The sequence below is a fragment of the Glandiceps talaboti genome, chromosome 9 (genome assembly GCF_964340395.1).
Source record: "Glandiceps talaboti chromosome 9, keGlaTala1.1, whole genome shotgun sequence".
NCBI classification, from domain to species: Eukaryota; Metazoa; Hemichordata; class Enteropneusta; family Spengelidae; genus Glandiceps; species Glandiceps talaboti.
In genome coordinates, this window is record NC_135557.1 from 12,068,063 (window position 1) to 12,085,549 (window position 17,487).

At 37.8% G+C, this 17,487-nt stretch overlaps 1 protein-coding gene across 1 annotated transcript; it reads left to right on the top strand.

The window, feature by feature from the left end:
- The first annotated feature begins 299 nt into the window (after nt 1–299).
- Nucleotides 300–12,711, top strand: LOC144439710 (aromatic-L-amino-acid decarboxylase-like). Its single transcript, XM_078128944.1, has 13 exons — nt 300–562; nt 1,945–1,972; nt 3,128–3,338; nt 3,938–4,051; nt 4,903–5,022; nt 6,204–6,338; nt 7,606–7,749; nt 8,293–8,359; nt 8,636–8,730; nt 9,504–9,662; nt 10,169–10,267; nt 11,446–11,547; nt 11,903–12,711. Exons 1-13 carry the CDS (start codon nt 385–387, stop codon nt 12,098–12,100), a joined length of 1,650 nt encoding a protein of 549 aa, XP_077985070.1. The 5' UTR covers nt 300–384; the 3' UTR covers nt 12,101–12,711.
- The last annotated feature ends 4,776 nt before the right edge of the window (nt 12,712–17,487 follow it).

Here is a 17,487-nt window from a genome sequence, read left to right on the forward strand (position 1 = left end):
AAATATATTGGGAAAGGTTGAGAAATGAAGGAAGTTGTTGAATTAAGAAACACCCTCCTCCCCCCCTACACCCCCCCCCACACACACACACACGACATAGCATATTATTTACATTTTCTTCGTTCAGCCAAAGAAAATATTCGCGACCAGAGAATTGCTGTCTATAGTGTATATGCGAACACATGCGATTATCCCTTGGAACGTTGTTATTTGTGGGGCACAATGAGGTCATGGCACGTACGTACGTTGGCTATGTCACAGTCTGTGTGGATATTATGATTTCTGCGCACATTATTGAGTCAGTCGCTCTGTATCACGTTCAGGCCTATATCACCATCATATCGCCCAGACGAGAAACGTTCCCAGTGTAAGTTAAAAACAAAAATGCGTTGCCACAACTGTAAAAAACGGATCAACCCATCATCGGACACTACAGCAGACGATAGCCAACTTTGCAACCCGTGTAAGAAACGAAAGTATCCTAAACGCCAACTGCAGCCAAGCGATGATGTTGCAGCGACGACCAGTTCAGCTCACGCTGGTGAAACGCGTACGGTCGGGGGTAAGTAATTCATTTATCATCGGTCAATAAAAGTGAAAACAGAATTAATGATCCGTACCGTAATCCCCCTTCCGTGACGATCGTCTTTTGAGCACCTGGAATGCTAACGATTTGGCAGAAAGATTTGGAAGAAAATATATCACAAAAACTTTTGAATGCATAATAACGTTCCACGTGTATGTGTTGCACGATAGTTGATAGGTACAGTCTGTGGCATCGGTTATGGCCTACACTGTTGACCTTTTACCCGTACACATGTCACCGTATATTTATCATCACTGATCATGTGATAGTGTTCGTTTGAAACTCTGACAACTGAGATATGCCTAGTATCATATATCCACGAACGCGTCACTCTTGAATAGACTTGAAACCACAGTCGCTTGTATAGTAAAAAAAGAGTTGTGATGACACCACGTATATTGTATAGATCTAGAGCTGTAACCACAGACGCCTGTAAGTCCTAAAAAATGTTATATATATTAAATAGACTTGTAAACACAGAGACCTGTAGGTTGTAATGAAAGCACATATAATAAATAGACACTTGCATGTGGGTTGTTTTGAAATCACATGCATTAAAAGAGTTGTAACCATGATTACGTATGGTTGCGATCACATTAACAGTCGCTTGTAGCCTGTGACGAAACCACATTTATGAATACGATTTGTAACTGAAGTCTCTTATGGGTTTGGTTTGTAAGTACTGTTTCATGTCTGTGCAATAGTTTAATAACAGTCCACGCGTGACTGTGGCTATACACACATTATAGTAAATTTCACAATACCGTGTAGTCTGTCTACTTTATACAACCACGCAGATACCAATCACAAACTGGATATGCTTCACTGTAGCAAGGCTGAATGAGTACAGTTTCTTGCTACACTTTGTCTAAGTGAAATGAACTACACATGCCACCATACAGACATCAAATAAACACCGCAAAGGACATTTTACGCGCCCTTCATCCGGTGTTTGATACTAAGAAAAAATATTGGCGCCCGAATGTCTGCATGGAGTTGCAATACATTCAAGAGGTTTATTTCATTTAGACTAAATGTAGGGAAAATGTAATCTTGCTATTGAAGGGTGGCATATGCTTTTTTTCGTTGGTTTCTGCATGGTTGTATCAAATAGAAAAGCTGCACAGTATTATGAAATACACTGTACGTGTGGCTGTGTGTCATATGACTGGCTACTACTGTGACAGTGTTTGAGTTGTACAGGAAATGTTAATCCTGGGTTGTAATATTTTATGAAAGGTGATTAACAAATAGTTTTTATACTATATATAATACGACCTGTTGACTACAATTAAGACCAGATTAACCTGAAACAGTGTATGGTTGAAGATTAAACAGATTTTTTTTCCATGTTACAGATACTCAAACACCAACACCTAGTGAACGGTAGGTAAACGTGATTATCAAGACTCTCAATAAGTTATGCCTGCAGTATGTAATTTTCTTCAAGTTTGTTGTGATACTTGTCAGCAATGCTTCCTTCCACATAACGTTAAAAACCTAGTTGTTAGAAAATAACCAACAGGTCGGTCCAATAGAATTATGGGTAGCTGACGTTTAGGAATAGGGAACTTGCAATCCAGACTGAGCATGCTCAGACTCAAAGGACTATGGGATTATCTGAGGTTATCGTATTACCTAATCTGGAGCTACCGATAAAATAACCCCCCCCCCCCCAACAATAGTCAGGGTGACTATGAATTGACCGCTTGTGGTTACAAACAATATAACAATATTGTTCATAATACTAAATGATTGGCATGTATTATCACATGTTCCATGATGCAACATTCAACATGGCGGGTTTGCAAGTTCCCTATTAACCTTTCTATGAGCTAAAGCCTAACACTACTGAGTGTGTATGAAACATAGCGTGTCGGTCTAATTAACATTTGGTGATGGAAGTTATCAATCTAGTTAGGTAGTGTTACTAAAATGTATTCCGATATATATACGTAATATGGTGTAAAGTCACAGTTTCTTTAAATTTAGAGGAATATTTTTATTTTCAAAAATCACACCAATAATTTACAACAGACTATGGATACACATATAAAACAAATTTAAAAATAAGATGGGTGATATTAAGAGTAAAATTATACAGCGCATTGATAGTTACTGTTCACTCTCTCTGTACGGTTTAATACAGTCACGCCGATACCAATACATCTTATATACTTTCAGATAGCAACATCGATATATCGATATCGCCATATATGCATATATATATAATGCATATAATGCATGCATATATATATATATATATATATATATATATATATATATATATATATATATATATATATATATATTTGATGTCTGTATGGTGACACGTTAGTTCATTTCATTTAGACAAAATGTTGCATTCATTCACAGACAAATTGTCTGTGATTCGTTCAAGCCTGCTATCTTAAAATGTAGCATGTGTAGTTTCTTATTGGTTACTGTGCAGTTGTATCGAACAGATAGAGTTAACAATATTACCTGCAAAGCGTTGTGCCAGTCAGGGGCTTAATATATGTGACCACTGGTTTCTCCAAGATCAAGGGCATTTGACTCAAACGAGTTCAGAACATGGGGAAAGCAGATGGTTGATTACATAGCAGACTACATGGAGACCGTTGGTGACCGTCCTACTCTGTCTAAAGTACAGCCTGGTTATCTCAGTCAGTTGATTCCTCGAGAGGCACCGATCGAAGCTGAGAAGTGTGAAGACGTATTTGCTGATATAGAAAGGGTCATTATGCCAGGGGTAAGCAAGCAAGGACCGGGTAGCGAGAGTGAAATCTTGGCTCCGGCAACAATGCTAAATCATATAGTCTACTTTACCATTCACTTCGCTTCCATTGTTCGCACTCTTACACATGTTCAAATTGATTCTTCATACTCGCGGGATTAATCGCGTCAATGAATCACATGCATTTAATTAAGTCATTTCCAAGCACATGCTATATACCCCAAGATAAAAGTTAAATAAATAAACTCAGGAGAGTGTCCCACTTACTCCATTAAAAAAACATCATGTATGCAATCCTCGTTCAGACAGACAGACAGACAGACAGACAGACAGACAGACAGACAGACAGACAGACAGACAGACAGGTAGGAAGGCAGGCAGGCAGACATACATACATACATACATACATACATACATACATACATACATACATACATACATACATACATACATACAGACATACAGACATACATACATACATACACACATACATACATACATACATACATACATACATACATACATACATACGTGGTGAAAACATAACATAACTTCGTTGTGGGAGGTAAAACAAATATATAGACATTCTAAGTCCCTGTACTCTCCTTCCTTAGGTAACTCACTGGCACAGTCCAAACTTCCATGCTTTTTATCCAGCGGGGAATTCCTTTCCATCGATCATGGGTGACATGTTATCAGACGCTATTGGATGTATTGGCTTTTCCTGGGTAAGTCAAATATCTATCTATCTATCTATCTATCTATCTATCTATCTATCTATCTATCTATCTATCTATCTATCTATACATATATATATATATATGCCTGTCTGTCTGTCTGTCTGTCTCTCTGTCTGTCTGTCTGTCTGTCTGTCTGTCGGTCTGTTGTCTGTCCGTCCGTCCGTCCGTCCGTCCGTCTGTCTGTCTATCTATCTATTTATCGCTACCTACCTACCTATCCACCTATCTTTCTATCTATCTATCAATCTATCTATCTATCTATCTATCTATCTGTCTATCTATCGCTACCTACCTACCTATCCACCTATCTATCTATCGATATATATATATATATATATATATCTACCCATCTATATATCTATCTATCCAACCATCCATCCTTCCATCCATCAATCCATCCATCCATCCATCCATCCATCCATCCATCCATCCATCCATCCAACCATCCATCCATCCATCCATCCATCCATCCATCCATCCATCTATCTATCTATCTATCTATCTATCTATCTATCTATCTATCTATCTATCTATCTATCTATCTATCTATCTATCTATCTATCTGTCTGTCTGTCTGTCTGTCTGTCTGTCTGTCTGTCTGCCTATCTATCGCTACCTACCTACCTATCCACCTATCTATCTATATATCTATATATCTAGATGTTGTTGTCGTTGTTGTTGTTGTTGTTGTTGTTGTTGTTGTTGTTGTTGTAAATCTATACATTTCTCAAATTATTTTAACCCCAAAACAAAACAATATTCACCATTCTTTTTTATTAGATCATAGTTTAATTATAACTCTGTTTGCAAAAACACACCACAATTTTTTTACCTTGTAGGCAGCAAGCCCCGCCTGCACAGAATTGGAAGTTGTAATGCTGGACTGGTTTGCAAGACTGAAGAATTTGCCGAATAAATTTATTGTGAGTGAAGGCGGTAAAGGAGGAGGCTCGATCCAGGTACATATTTGTCATTTTATTAAGAAATATTTAACGTAATAATGATATACTTTGATCAAGCATAGATAAATCTGAAGGTATTATTCTCGTGTGCTTTGCTATTTCCTGAATTCTGTTTGTAGAGGAATCTCAAATGGACAAGTCAATTACGAACAATGTGGATATGAATAACATTAAAAGTGGTAAATATGTACATATACGCTAAAACGCCAAAACAAATTACGAATCATTTAAAATACGAACTGACAGAGGATAAAAACTATTTTTGAAGCGATTTGTTTTGGTTTTGATTGATCTATATCGAGTACCAGAGGGCAGTAGTGCGAACAATGTGTGGGCTGGATGATGTATGTCATTAGTTACAGACTTTGCTTTCCTGAGCTGGTGGTACGTGAATTAAAACGTGACTCAAGAGATGGAAGGCCTATACCAATAATACTTGATGCCATTCTCACAATTCTATTTAACTTAGCATGATCCTTATGAGTAATGTTTCCATAACTGTGGCTGAGAATGTCAGAACACACTCAACCACAGCCCGGTAGAATTTCTTTAAAATATCTTGACTGACACCAAAGGTTTTTAAACGGCGTAGAAAGATAGGTGGATAGATATATAGATAGATAGATAGATAGATGAAAAGATGGAGAGAGAGAGAGAGAGAGAGAGAGAGAGAGAGAGAGAGAGAGAGAGGGGGAGGGAGGGAGGGAGGGAGGGAGAGGGAGGGGGGAGGGAGGGAGGGAGGGAGGGAGGGAGGGAGGGAGGGAGAGAGAGAGAGAGAGAGAGAGAGGGAGGGAGGGAGAGAGAGAGAGAGAGAGAGAGAGAGAGAGAGAGAGAGAGAGAGAGAGAGAGAGAGAGAGAGAGAGAGAGAGAGAGAGAGAGAGAGAATGGATACGGATAGACGGGTGGGTGGACGGACGGACGTACTGACGGACAGACAACAGACAGACAGAGAGACAGTATGACAGACGGACAGACACATTGTCGTCTAAGGTATGTAGATATGTGTGGTTTGTCTATGCCAGTGTTAAGACTGACAGTGTCATCGTTAGCAATCAACGTACAATCATAAACTGTTACAAATATAAAGGCTTGCAAACCACAATCCAAGCCAATATTTGTGAAATTGTTCAATCTGGATGAATAATCTAGCTATATTGCTTACATGTCCTTTCCTCTAGGGAAGTGCCAGTGAATCTATCCTAATAACACTACTAGCAGCCAGAACAAAGACTATCAGGGAAGTAAAAGCTAAGAATCCTGAGATGGATGAATATGCAATAATGTCGAAGTTGGTATCATACACATCAGACCAGGTGATAACTTAAACATTACTTTCAAACTTATTTCATACACTGTGTACATATTTCCATTTTCCTAAGTGACTTCTCTGGTTCACAAGTCTTACAAGTGTTTTAAATTTGACATCATATCATATCATGTCATATATCATATATCATGTCGTGTCATGTCATATCATATCATATCATATCATATCATATCATATCATATCATATCATATCATATCATATCATGTCATGTCATATGATATGATATCATATCATATCATATCATATCATATCATATCAAATCAAATCATATATCATTATACCATATAACATCACGTCACGTCACGTCACGTCACGTCACGTCATATATCATATCATATCACACCAGTTATAGCTAAGAAGGCTAGAAGCTGATGAGCTGATATCAAAAATGCAACACTCAAATGTTCAATAGACTGAAAATGTATACAATCACTACTACTACAGTTTGGTTTGGTGTTTTGTCACTATAAGTGCAGATATTTCAATTTATCATATCAAAACCAGTGATGTTTTTGTTTGCCTGACCAACAAACGTATTTGAATAGTGAAACCATATGGTAATTGATACTTTCAACTTCTGAACACTGTGGCGGGTCTATTCATCTTTATGTTTTCCATGGCCCACCCAATGCTGCATGTCTTAGACATGACAGAAAGAAAATCAAAATAGCACCCTCTATGGCCATATCGGGAAAATATACATTCACTGATTATGACGATGTAAACATGTATCTTGGCCATGGTAGCAGAACTTCTGAACATATAAGAACTCAAATGATCACTCATCGTGTCTTCTGATTGCAATTTTCATTTGTATGGCATCCAGACTATTAGAAATACGGTTATAAATTGAAAGTATCACTAACATGTACATATTACATTTTCATAAACTGTCTTCCCCGAGTGCCTATACTCTTCAGTGTAAAATTTCTCTCATGAATATTCAGTGTGCAAACTTGAATACATTATTTCTTGCTGACTCCCATGATGCAATAGCCCAGGGCAAAGTTACCCTATACATACACGATCAACTTGATGTTTCTCTGAATTCGCTTCTTTTATAAGTGATGAGAGATCATGAAATGACTCTTCAGAACTCATAGTTTATGAAAATGACTTTATTTACTTCAGTGGTTTTCCTATTTTGGCCATTCATTTTTAAGTGTTGCGATGAAAAACATAAAACTTTAAAAGGGTCACCCGAGTAAAGAGTTACAGTAACTAATAATTTGCATATCTGATATACTCCCAGGCAAATTCAGCTTTTGAAAAGGCTGGTATGATTGGTCTAGTCAAGATGAGACAACTGGAGACGGATGAGAAATATGCTTTGAGAGGATCTGTACTGAAAGAAGCGATAGAGAAGGACAAAGCCAACGGTCTAATACCCTTCTATGTGAGTAGCACTTGACTTGTCAAGGTTAATGAAAATAGGTGTAAATGTACAACCAACCAACCAACCAATCAACCATGCATAGCAATCATATGAACGGTATAAATAAAAGACATTGTAATTTCAAGTTAAAGAGCATGGCCACCATAATGACTTTGCCTCGTCTGTGGTCACTTTTTTTAAAAAAATCATATTATAGAATAAACCAGGTGTTTTTTAGTCTATCACGGTTAAGTCTGCATAACGTGTTCGTCTGCTTACCTTATAATTACCTTCATTTACATATATAACACCTCATCAAACTCTTACAGCAGTATTGTGAAGGACGGGGATCTTATCTTAGGTTGAAATAATTTAAACAAATTAACAAAATAAAATTCCGACCTACCTACACTGCGATTCTGAAATCATGTTCATTCATCAGAAACAAACATTTTTTTTTATTTTGCCTAATAATGTCCAATTCAGGTGCTTACCTAGTAGAGAAAACCCAGAAAGATTCGTCCATTTCAAATTTGTTTAATCATATATATATATTCGTTTTAGGTATGTGCAACACTTGGAACGACTAATGGATGTGCTTTCGATAACTTGATGGAAGTTGGTCCCATTTGTAAGTTTCGAATCAACTTTTAATGAATACATCGTTCGTAATTTGGCGACAAGTTGAAAATCTAGAATGTACATGTTATGAGATACCTCTTAACACATTCCAGTGAAGACGCCATCAAAACCTTTAATGTCTGGCTCAAGGGTTGCGACTGCTTACCAAAATGTTGCAATGACATATATAGCAGAATTCGAATGCAAGTGGCAAAGTACATGCCCTAGATATTAAGTCCTTAGGCCATGATCTCTCGAGACTTTCTATTTCTTGTTAACAATGTAGGTAACGAAGAAGACGTGTGGCTTCATGTTGATGCAGCATATGCTGGTAGTGCGTTTATATGTCCGGAATTTAGACACTTGCTGGACGGAGTAGAGGTAAGGCTTTCCTAAACACCTAGTTATCCACGTTCCTATTGTAGGATTGACGGCCAGCAGGCCTGCGACACACCTGGTGATACAGGCCTGTCAAACGCCTGACTAGACAGGCATGTCACGGATGACCTAACAGAACAGACCTGCCACAACTTGTGTCAGCAGTCCTGAATGTATATGCCTGTACAAGCCTTGTTGGTCATGCCTGTGTCAGGTCAATCACACTACTAGCCATTGTTGCAGACCTGATAAATGTCAATGGTGTATTATGGATAACAATAGAAAAAAATTATGAATTTTAGAAACCCCTTGCTGACGTAATGGATTTATAATATCTACCATGAAAATTAATGCAGCTGCAATCCCAAAACAATTAAAATCATCACGAAATGAAATGATACCACAGCACCTGGTTTTGATTGTTGATTTTGGACTCGGTATAAATGAGCTGATATCTGATTCTTGTTAAGCATATCTATAGTGCTTACAGTACAGTACTGTCGTGTATATACCTCACCTTTTTATTGCATCTCATATAATTTTCATTGTAATTAGCATAATTGATTGTTGATCGTTGTAATGATACCTTAATGGAAATTGTGAGATACAAATTTTCATTATACACATATCCGATTATTGGCCATTGTATTCGCTCCCTCTTGGCAGCTGGAATAATTTCATTTGTTGATATCTTATTTGAATGCACGTGTTATTTCCTTTAGGGTTTGCGGACCTCGAATTGTTTTCATTGTAATTAATTCTGATTTCTTTTTTAGTTTTCCCAATCGTACAACTTCAACCTTCACAAATGGTTGCGAGTGTGTTTTGATTGTTCGTTGTTATGGCTACATGATCGAACCGATATAGTGGATGCCTTTAATGTAAATCCACTCTTCCTTTGCCATGACAACCAAGAGAAGGTGACAGATTTCAGGGTAGGTTTGTTTCATTCACTTTAACGTCAGATTTCAGGAAAATTATTTTTTTTTTGAAAAAAAAGAACAATTTTATATTATGCGCGTTATCAATTAAAATGACTCTAATCTAAATTCAGTCTTCATCTATTGTTAGAAATAAAGGAAAACTAGGAGTTTGAATTCAGCACATTCTTTGAAATATATAGTTTAATATTGTAACATCTTAAATCTATCTGTCTATCTATCTATCTATCTATACCTATATATCTATCTATCTATCTATCTATCTATCTACCTATCTATATATATATATATATATTTATCTAGCTATATATATATATATATATATATATATATATATATATATATATATATATATATATATATATATAGCTAGCTAGCTAACTAACTAGCTAGCTATCTGTCTGTCTTTCTGTCTGTCTGTCTGTCTGTCTGTCTGTCCATCCATCCATAAATATATCTGTTTTTTTAATCCTGTATTTGAATCCTCTATTTACTTGCAGCATTGGCAAATCTCTCTTGGCAGACGATTTAGATCACTAAAAGTATGGTTTGTAGTTCGCTTATTTGGTGTCAAACAACTTCAGGATACGATAAAGCAGGTACCCATTTCAATATTGTCTGAGATTGGGGTTGCATGTGTATGCTATTTTGCGGTCTTTCGTTATTTTATTAATATTCGTTGAATCATATATATGCATTCAATATTTCCTTATTGAAGTACTAGTAACATGTAGACTTAACCACAATTTTTTCTTCTGCAAGGAAGAATTATAGTAATGGGTGGAAGTCTGTGTGTGTGTGTGTGTGTGTGTGTGTGTGTGTGTGTGTGTGTGTCATAGTTTTCTCCAAAATGGCTGGCTCAATTCAAACGAAATTTTGTACACATGTTCCGTGTGGTAATGGCAAGAACGGATTAGGTGTTGGTAAACATTCCATGAAGATTAATGAGCAATTTACGCTATTAATGGTTTTTGGTAATTAGGCTATATCTCAAGAATGCACACTTCAAATTCATTATCACTTATTAGTACATATATTTACGATACCAAAGTGCAACTGTCCTGAAAATATCACTAATGTAACTTTTAGTTTTAATAAGTTATTTGCATATTTTGGTAGGCCACTAAAAAGGAAACCATAGTTTCTGGTCAGGGAATGTTGTCTAAAGTGGTGCGACGATGCGATTTTTTTTTTACATTCTCAACAAATGTTAATTTATCTACTGTTCATTGCAGTTACTCTTCTTTTTATTTAGTACTTTACAGCAAGTGTACATGTGTATGTGGGGGCAGATGTCATATGCTAGTTCATGATTAGTTCTGCAGTTGTCTTCACTGGTGGCAATTAATGTAGGGAGAGTTACTTTTGTGTTTTCCCTTTCATCTCCAGACTGAATTGGCTGGACAAACATGAAAAAAAATTAACGCGGGAAGGGGGGTACTTAAGTGTTGGGCGTTGACCAGAAACAATTTTCTTTTTTTGGCATTTAAAACTCTTTCTACGTTGAGTGCTATGCTACAACAACATTCTATAAAGCTTCACATTACATGTTGTGGTTGGCCAGGAGATCACAAACAGCAATGGGCAAATAGCAATCAATGAGAAAAAATAACTTATATGTTCTGTTGTATTCAAACAATTGTCTGTAGGAACGACAATCTCAAAACTTTGCCCTTACGCAAGGCATTCAGTTTAATCTGGTAGAACAAATGTCGACGTTGGTTGTTGTGTGATAGAATGTAAACCAAATTGATCTACATGACTTCTACTTTTGTAGCAAGTACAGTTAGCCCACGACTTTGAAACGATGGTGAATCAAGATGACAGATTTGAGGTCTCTGCTGAAGTTGTCATGGCGATGGTGTGTTTTCGTCTGAAGGCAAGTAAATTCATCCCTCATCCCTCCCAACCCACTCAATCCCTAATGAAAACAAAAAAACAGCAAGTTATAGAGTATACAATGGTCTGCAGAAATCTCGAGTGCCTTAATTAATGCGAGGTACACATTGATGTAACTTTGTCATGAGGCTTAGTCTGTTGGGTTTTTTCAAGTGCTGTTACAAATCTATATATAAAGGAGATGATTCTACTATATTTGTTTTCAATTTTGAACTATTGAGAGTAGAGAAATTAATTCTATTTTTTTCAAAACGTCAAGATAAAGTTTTTTATGTATAGCGCCCTCTAAGTTCGTCTCTTTGTATCGTTTTGTTTTGTTTTCTTTCTTTGTGCAGGGCTCTGATGCACGCAATGAAAAGCTACTACAGATGACTAATACGATGAGTAATATCTATATTGGACCGTCTAGAATGCGTGACAAATACATACTTCGGTTTATAATTTGCACTCCTGCTACAACGACACAGCACATCACTGACGCATGGAAAGTTATTCAGGATTTCGCAACTCAAATTTTGGCAGACGATGCGTAATTTTTATTTTTCGTGGGGAATTTTGTGAACAGTCTTCATGTGAAGGTGTTCCTACACATCGGACAGATGTAGATGGTTGTCTCGGAGATGAAATAAAAGTGAAATGCGTCAGTCCTAAATCGTATCCATATTCAAATTCTAAGATCACCCTTGGTTACAGTATCATATCATCATACTTTTATAACAAATTCTGCTAAATTAGCCAAATATGACATGAGTTGATCGAAGGACATATGGTAGCAAAATACTTCAAACAGAAGTTCCTGAATGAGCATGTAGACACTGCAAATACAAAAAATGACACACAACTACTGTAGCAAGCCAACCAGAGTTACCAGTTCACAGTTCAGGTCTATAACCATACGGTTGTTGAAAAGTACAACTTTCGGGGGAAAAGGGTGAAATCTAAATACTGTACTTCTGTTTAACAAGTGCCAGAAATATCGCAATGTCAACCATTGTCCAAGTTTGTTGCACATATAAAGTGTCCAATTTTCTTTTGCAATGAAAGAATCGACAGCTTGTAATATGATCCATGTATGATATGTGATCTTGTCATACGCCCTCTACGACAGTATTATATGATAACTTCGTTTTAAAGAGGAACACTAATCCAGGAATTAAAGGTATAAACTTTGAGTTGTAGAGAGTCAATTTATTATTTTAATTTATTATTTTTTACATCACTTGCATTACAGCGCGATTGCCGAGAAATACGAAGTGAAAGTCACTGTCCGTCTCTTAATTGTTTATTGGCAGCCCTAAGCTCAGCTTATCAAGTTGGCAGTCGCGCGTAGTGGGGGGCTAGCCTCATGCAGATGTAACGGGTCAACCTGCATGCATATTCGTGAGTAACGAACAAATGTCAGTCCAGTCATGTGCTGAAATTATGTAAATATACTAGACAACAAACGGCAAGGCATCTCATGAATAGTCAATATGAATGTGTTCTTTACTCATGAATATGCAGTTTCCAATAATTCCATATTTATGAGGTTAGCCCCGTGAAAACGTGTGCAACCGCGAATAAGGGCAGCCACTAATCTACCCGTTACTGGGTGTTCTGTTCTTTGATGTCGACGTTCCTTTAAGCTTGCTGCTAACGGACAAGTCAGTTTTGACACCATGTGATGTGCGACAGACAGCAATGATTCCAGAATGTTATTTCTTGCTTTAACTCTATAGGTAAAAAGTGCAGTTCAATACACATAGTAAAATCTTGATTTTGATTCGACAGTTTTGTGTTTGTAGATATACGATGAGGCATACCGCTGTTGTCAGAGTTTCAAATGAACATTATCAGTGTCGATAAATATATGGTGACATTTGTAGGGTCAAAGGTCAACAGTCTAGGTCATAAGCGGGGTCACAGACCTATTAACTATCGAACGTCATTATCCATTCATCAGTTTGTGTGATATATTTTCTACCAAATCTAAATTTGATTCCCGATGCAGCTCGTTGTTATTACAGGCGCTCAAAAAAGACGATACGCGGAAGGGTTGATTTCGGATAATTAATTCTGTTTTCATTCGTATTGACCAATGGTAAATAAATAACCTACCTCGACCGTGTCACCGGGGTGAGCTGAACTGGTCGTCGCGCTGCCATGTCATGAGTCGCTTGGCTAGCGCTGCAGTTGGCTTTTAGGATATTTCCGTTTCTTGCATGGGTTGCAAAGTTGGTTGTCGTCTGCTGTAGTGTCCGATGATGAGTTGATCCGTTTCTTACAGTAGTTGCAACGCATTTTTATTTAAATTTGTTTTTGTTCCTAAAATGTTTCTCGTCTGCAGGATATGGAGGGATTGGTACATGATACCGATTGACAGGATAAACAATGTGTGCAGAAATCATAATATCCAAATAGCCAACATACATGTCATGACCTCATTATTGTGTCCACGACCCTAGGCAAAATCGCATGTTTTCGCATATACGCAATAGCTCGGAGAGCAACCATGTATACATGTACCACAAACAAGCTATGTTGAACACATTTGATCAAAATGGAAAACAGTAAAAACACTAGAACAAAGTCAAACACAAACACAAACACAAACACAAACACAAACACACAAACAAACACAAACACACGAAACAACAACCTCTCTAAAACACACACAACAACAACAACAACAACAACAACAACAACAACAACAAACTTAAGCGATTTATACCTTGGTTCGATGTTCCGCATTAGTACAACTCGCCATTATTTTTCCTGTTGTTTCTTAAATTATTCTTGAGGAGGTATAATTACTCTTTTCATCAATAATTACTTGTAGATACTCGGGAGTCAACAAGGGTGTTGTTGCCACTACGAATCGATATACGGGGCCCCGGGAATGTCGACGCCTCTCTTGTCACGAATATTTTCCTTAGTTCTCGGAACGAAGAAAAAATGTTGGAAATAATATGCTATGCCGTGTGTGTTTGTGTGTGGGGGGTGTTTCTTAATTCAACAACTTCCTTCATTTCAGAACCTTTCCCAATATATTTTATTTCATCGAAAGTTCAGACATTTTTAGTGAGTGCCCAGGGGAGTACACAATGTGCATGTTCTATTTGTTATATTTATTTTCGAACGTGATGATCAATTTTCAAAAAAAAAAAACACCCGTTCAGTGAGTGAGTGAGTGAGTGAGTGAGTGAGTGAGTGAGTGAGTGAGTGAGTGAGTGAGTGGGTGGGTGGGTGGGTGGGTGGTTGGGTGAGTGAGTGAGTGAGTGAGTGAGTGAGTGAGTGAGTGAGTGAGTGAGTGAGTGAGTGAGTGAGTGAGTGAGTGAGTGAGTGATTGAGTGAGTGAGTGAGTGAGTGAGTGAGTGAGTAAGGATGAATGCGTGAGGTCGAGAGGGAGGGAGGTGATAATTGGTTGGTGGGGTATACCTCATTTCAAGGACAGATTTCATTCTCTCATATCCCCAAATCTTGCCACTGAATACAACAAATACATGCTCTCACAAACCCTCAAAAAGTCACATTTGACGATGTCTTTCGACCAGGGCAAATCTTGAGCACAGGATGTGTAAATGTGGTGAGCATGAGACGAAGTTTCACCTTTGACTTAATTTACCCCCAGTGATCTCTCCCCCCAGGGCTGTAGACAAACAAAAGTGGTACACCTGGACAGAGATCATGTGGTTAAGTAGGTCCTCAGACCACTAAAAGGTGGTCTTAGGTGGGTCACAAGTAGGGTAAAGGTGGGTAAATTGGACTTTTGTGCATTGAGGCTTGTTTGACACGAGGCAAGATTTATAGATCACTATGTTATGTTCATACATGTATCATTCCGATTTTGTCGGTAGGATGACAGAAATTATATTTCAGCAACAAGAACCGAACCCAACTTGGCCAAGTCAGTTTTCGAGTCAGTGTACTACTAGCTAGTACCTTGCCTCGGCATCGTATATCACTTAGTATGCATGAGGCAATCTGATTGGTTGTAGTGTTTATGTACCAAGCCACAGGGATGGCATACGTAGTGCTGCCACGGTCTCTCAAGACGGTGCCGTAAAAGAGGCCTTGGTTTTGCGGCGATGGTATATAGCCGGCAATTGAATTTAAATTGACAGATTGGTCGTAGCGGGCACATTTTACAATCGTGCTATATTGATAGCGCCTCAGTCGCAATGCAGTTTGTATCACTCCGAGTTCTACAGTAATTGTGCAGTTATATTTCAATAAGATCCCTTACTCCAAGTTGTTCAAGTACAGAGGTAAAACGTCATGCCACACGACTATAACTAATATTCATAGATTCAAACAGAAATGAGAAACGAATTCGGACAAGATTATTATGCAAGGTGTATGCACATTTTGCTTTATTCTGAATAGCATGGCTTGATAGGCAGATAGGCTAGATAGAGTGGATACAAAAGGAATATACAACTTTGAATTCCCTAGCTACAATAACTTGAACTTAATAGTAATGGCGTTACTCTTTCATGATAATAATTTTTATGATAATAATTACTCTTGTAATTGAGCTTTCGGTTTACTAAAATTCCTATAGTTGTCTGAGAATAGACATAGACTAAAACTATTTTCACGACATGTTGATGCAACAGCGATAAGCTAATGAACGGATGTTAATTATAGTCTCAGTATACGTAGAGAGTTTAAATTCCATAAACTTGCACTGACCACTGTTGTGTTTTGGGACTTCCAATGTTTACATTATCTTGACCACAGGGTGATTAGAATGGTACAACAGACGAACAGCTGTCACCCACTTGTGCAATCTACCACATCAAAGAACGATATATTTAGTTTGCATCTGTCTTACAAAACCGAAGGCTCGATTACAGTGTATATAATAACTGTTGCATAGAAATTTCAAGATCAAACGTAACATTCCCCTTTATTCTTTATTATGATTAACTTGATGCGTGGCATAACAAATAATATATGCAAACAGTAGAAATAACATTTAGTACACGTGATCTACATTGCCATCATTTTTACTTCATTTTGTCTTTACGAATAATATTGGGAAGCATATGAAGAAACAAAAAAGTGGGAATAAATTTTAAGCTACATATCAGCGGTTACTAAAAAAAAAAGCTGGGCGCGGTCATATCCTTTCTCCGTTCTACGGATTTCGGGTAATAGTTGCAACATACTGGAACTCCCCGACGAAAGCTTTGACAGTTGGGTCGTAGTTGCCGCCCCAATTGACGATGACGACATAGAGATGGGTGTATTCACCTGTAGTGGTAGTCAGAATGACGGTGTTGGAGAGCAGCATGGAAGGATTACTCTTTATAACATTAGGATGGTCAACATCACACGGTAAAGTGGCGCAGACGTACTGGGTATACGCACTGATACCGTCGGTACCGAACACCTCGGAAGTGATGGCGTAGCGTTGAGATGTTTCCGAGTTTGGACAGAAAGACACGTTGAGAAGGACTTCCTGTTGGTATTGTAATCTCATGGTCTCAGCGATGATGGATATCTCTGACAGGTAGTAGAAGTCGTCGCTCTTCGGTGAGGAGACATTGTTGTGATTTCGAGATGTTTTGTTGTTTTTTGGTTTGGCAACGTGACCCTTTAGAAAGAATAATGGTGAGGGTGAGATACTTTAAATGACATCGAGGTTAAGGTATATTAAATTAGTTATCAGTTATCATAGACAAACAACTTACACGCAGACACATACATACACGCATGCATGCATGAATGCCCGCATGCCCCCCCCCCCCACACACACACGCTCGCTCATACACACATACATATATACACATACATGCATGCATGCATGCATGCATACATGCACGCAGGCAGGCAGGCGGGCAGGCACCCCACATACATATACATACATACATACATACATACATACATACATACATACATACATACTAAAGTTGACAACAATATTTAGTGAAAA